Source organism: Frankliniella occidentalis, unplaced genomic scaffold (assembly GCF_000697945.3).
Source record: "Frankliniella occidentalis isolate FOCC.00 unplaced genomic scaffold, Focc_3.1 Scaffold108, whole genome shotgun sequence".
NCBI classification, from domain to species: domain Eukaryota; kingdom Metazoa; phylum Arthropoda; class Insecta; order Thysanoptera; family Thripidae; genus Frankliniella; species Frankliniella occidentalis.
Window position 1 is genome coordinate 301476 of NW_026267237.1, and position 4632 is coordinate 306107.

At 43.2% G+C, this 4632-nt stretch overlaps 1 protein-coding gene across 4 annotated transcripts in view; it reads left to right on the forward strand.

Annotated features, from left to right (window-relative positions):
• LOC113216275 (venom protease-like) overlaps positions 1-4632 on the forward strand; it is a 53496-nt gene that overhangs the window by 6806 nt on the left and 42058 nt on the right. For 2 of the 4 annotated variants that reach the window (XM_052270059.1, XM_052270060.1), the window contains exon 2: positions 2762-3031. The exons of 1 other annotated variant lie outside the window; for it this stretch is intronic. In XM_052270059.1, coding sequence (XP_052126019.1) covers positions 2762-3031 — 270 coding nt within the window. Of the gene's footprint in view, positions 1-2761; positions 3032-4632 lie in introns of those variants that run through there. One more of the 4 variants, XM_052270062.1, reaches the window with a different exon arrangement.

Genomic DNA, 4632 nt, shown 5'->3' on the forward strand with positions numbered 1-4632 from the left:
TGCTTTTTTAAAAGCAGAAGGGCGGGCTAAAAACGGAAGATGGAAATGCGCCCGCACTCCTCCCCGCCTGCCCTCCGCTTCTCCCCGGGCGCTCCCCCACTCCGCCTAGTGGAGAAGAGGGAGACGGCGCGGGCGCCTCTCCACCTTCCGTTTTTGTTCTTCATCTTCCGCTCAGCGCTCTAGACCAATACCCTATAGGCTTTGCTAATCGCTCAGCTCACTAGCCTTTGACGGTCACGGAAGTGTTCGCAAGTGTTTGCATCTTAAGATACATCTCGTGAAAAACAGCACAAACACCCATTTTAATCGAAATTTAACTGTAGGGGGACACAACTAGGAGTGAGCTCTTCTTAACTACTGCCTCCTCAGCAACCGCCGGAACACATGGGTCGGCTGGGTCCCGCCTATCCCTTTGCGTGGACCCTCGGCAGCAGGTAGCCACACCACCACCGCATCAACATCTTAGGAAAGCTCCCTCCTAGCTCTGTCCCCGTACAAGTAGATGTACGCCAGACCACATCTCGCGTAACAGGCTTCGCGATATCTCACGGAACACTGTTACACTGCGAAAAAAGTTATTGGCTGAGCGATTAGCGAAGCCTATTGCTTCGTCTGGTCGGAATTTTTTTTTCTGTCTGTCCGCACGATAACTCGAGAACGAATTGAGCGATCGACCTAGGATTTTCAGGGTCGTTTTGTACCACAAAAAGACAGGTTGAGTTCGAAGATGAGCATTCTAGCTCAAAAATTTGATTTTTGAAATATCGAAAACAACAGGTCCCAAAAATGACGTTTTTTAAAAATATATGTTTGGCTGAGCGATTAGCGAAGCCTATTACTCCGTCTGGTCGGAAAAAACTTTGTCTGTCTGTGTGTCTGTCTGTGTGTGTGTCTGTGTGTCTGTCCGCACGATAACTCGAAAACGGATTGAGCTAGCGACCTGGGATTTTCAGGATCGTTTTGTGTCATAAAAAGACAGATCGAGTTCAAAGATGAGCATTCTAGCTAAAAAAAATGATTTAAAAAATAAATCAAAAACAAAAGGTCCCAAAATTGACGTTTTTACAAAATATTCTTTTTATGGTTTCCTAAGGGGCAACTCATCAAAGTAGAGCCCTTTGGGTGAAACGTTTGTCCGTTTTGCTCTAGCTCAAACCGTTTAGGCCCCAGTGGGTATTTTTGACGAAAATAAGCGAAAAATGTACAACCCCGAATGCTCAGTCGAGATGACGAGCCGTTGACGGACCGTAGACCCGTATCTTTGTGTACATTTTCGAACTACCCGACTCGGGTGCCAGCGCCGCAGGCCAAAGTAGATGTATGCCAGGCGCGTCGCAGCGTACCAGTGTTTCGTGAGATACCTTGAAGCCTGTTACGCGAGACGTGGACTGGCGTACATCTACCTTGTAGTTATAGAGACAAAAGTTGCTGGGACATATGATTTTTATGTCCCTCTATAAATTGGCTTACACAGATTTGTATATTTGTTTCATATTCCACCTTAAAAAGACCAAAAAAGTCATAATTTTGACTAATTTTGAACATTGAAAAATTTAACATTGATCCAAAATGTCAAATTCTAAACCAAATACAATTTTAAAGATCTGATTAAGCCAAATTGTACCTTAGACCATTCTCATTCCGGAGAACTTTACCCCAAAATTCTTCAGCCAAATTGAGTGCGCAGAAATCAGTTTTAATAACGCTGTAAAATTGAACATAAAATATAAGAAATTAAACGGCTTGACTTACCGACACCATACAAAGTTTTTGGACAGTTTCATGACATATTGAGCAAGAAAAAAAATTACTATTCAATTTTTATTCATGGGGAGAGCCATTTCAGTGTAGTCTCCCTTTAAGGGCGACCCTACTGAAAAATTGCTGGTTTTGCACGTTGTGTAACAATGAGTTTCCGGTGGATTGGCAAACGTCAGACCTGTATATACGTGGATCCACATGAATGTACACTGAATAACACTTCCTGCTGTCTTTATACACGATTTGCAACATGCTCAGGCCAGGTTTCACCCTCATAGTGACTCGCGTAAAACCTCTCCAACAGAGAAGAGTTTCGTTGATTTTAAAATGTCCCATGCAGGATAACTTTAGAGCTATCGAAACACGAGTTCACCCACATCTTTGTTGATTATCTGACCACAAATCTTGGCATCGGTTTTGTAATCAGGCTAGTGGTTCCTCTGTGATCACTAAAAAGATGTGAAAAAATTGCAATTTTTTACAATTTTTAAATTTATGCACTTTGGAGCATGAATAGGCATACACATACTGTGGGTAAAATGTTTTCCATGCCAACTTTTGTCGAGCATCATTTAAACTCTCCAAAAAGCGTAAGTAAATAATTCTAGGACCAAAGTTATTCTGCATGGAATGTGTTTCCTAATCAGTGTTTTTCGTCAAAAAATTCGATTTCGTACTTTTCAAAAACGAAATTGTACAGTTTGACCATGTCAGTTATGGTTTCTTACACTCTCTATCACACAAAAAAATAAAACGTATGCGAAATTTTCCTTCCGGCCGAGTTAGCATTTTCAGTAGAGTCTCCCCTTAAGTTACGGACTCCTGCCTCATTGGGCAAGATTTCCTACAGATTTCAGCTTTCCTCAAATGTAGGGGTTTCTTTAAAATATCCACATTCTGCAACATCGTCCAACTCAGATTATCAGTTTTGCACTAAGCCAACTTCAATAAATCCAACCTTTGTGTGATTGCCCTTCAACAACAGTTTTTACAATTTCAGGAAGCCAATGCTCAAATGGTGGAATACATGGTACATGCCGGCTGCTGATGCACTGCCCACAAGCCGTGGAGGACTTGCAGAAGCGACAAAAGCGACCACTCCACTGCTCCTTTGAAAATGTGCTGCCAGTTGTGTGCTGCTTGAATCAACTTGGCGTGGAAAGACCCGCGAATGATACGGTGAAGTCACCCCTGGCAAAGAAGCAAAGTACGCCTACGACTGCATGGTCAACGTCCCCAAGCCCTCGGATCGGTCGCATTGCTGTAAAAAGTAAGATAGATCCTTCTTTAAGTAGCTTTTTCCATTAACACTGAATTACTGCGACTTGCAACAGAACTCTCTCGAGGTGGCGCAGCAGTGCCAATTTAACGAAAACAAGCTCACCCAGAAAAATTGTTTCTTGAATCAAGTGTAACAAAACTCCTAAAAATGTGCTCTTGTTTTTCTTCTTGTTACAATACCACGTGCACCTACAACAAGGGCATTTTTAAGTGCTGCTTTCAAGAGCATTGCCACTTAAATCAAGAGCAATTTGGTTCTGCTACCTGCACCGATCACTTGTTACATTCCGGACTACTCAGTTACATTCGGGTTGTGGTTGGGACTACTCTGATTCAGTCGGGAAACTACTCGATTACTCTCGGATTATCCTCGGCATTACTCGGTTACACTCGGGTTATTGTCGGGACTACCGGTATACACTCGAATGTAAGCCCTTCCATTTCGAATACGAATCATACTGAAACGAAATATGAATATAGATAAGTATGCTATCTTGCTTGTACTTGAGGGGGGGGGGGTGAAGTGGCATATGCAAAATATTGATTCGGTCTCTCTTGTAAAAAGAAAACTATTACATTTTGTTTGCCCGAACACAATCGGAGTCCAGGCGGAAATCACTTGCAAAACAGTTCGTAGACGCGAAATAGTCGGTGAAATAGTCGTGAAATACCCCTGAAATACTCTTAAATACCACGAAATACCCTGAAATAATCCGAAAAAGGCGAGAAATAATAGCCGAAATAGCAGAAGATATACCGAAACACAACACATACACGAAACAGCCCGTACCCGAACCGCCCGAACCCTTGTGATTTCCCCCGCGGTCAGAGGTATTGACCTCATCGCCCGGTATGGCGCGATGTTTAAACACATGTTAATTTTGAAGCTACACGTGCTATACCATTACGCCAACAAGGCATGCCAAACAGAACTATGCAGCGGAGTGTCCAGCGACCCATCCCATGAAATCCCCACCCAAAAACTTCACTTAGAAATCCAAAAAGTAGCGAAAAACTGAGGCCAGCCCAAAAAACATCCTCCGCCATCTTGGATTTTTTCAGCACATATTCCCTACAGCCTGAACGGTGCGTCGCACAACCCTCCAGATGGTAGCGCTGAGTTCGTAGGGTGCGTTTTTTTTTTTTTTTTTAGGGAGCGGAGGGTCTATTTAAGTGACAAAATCGTTACGACCTAGTAGACACCCCTCTCACCTGACAAGTATATTTGTGGGCAGCCGTGGACAGTGCAGACACCGCATCAAAGACAGAGAACGGAAATCGTCACGGATATCATTGACAACCAAGGGAAGACTATCACGGACAAACCACAGAAATCACCGTACTTAAAACAGATCATAGACAGGATCATGACATGCTAGCACAACGGTAAGCGGGTTGGGTGAGCATTCCAGTCTCTGTAACTTTTTAAATCTTCTAAATATGACTCATTACTGAGAGTGGGGAATTTTTGTCATGGCCGTCTCAAATATACTTGGTGTCGACATGACTGTTGTAAGTAGGGGAAAGTATTGCCCGATTTCCTCAGGCAAGTTGGTCCATGGAAGCGGGTGTTGGGCACTTTGAGAAAAA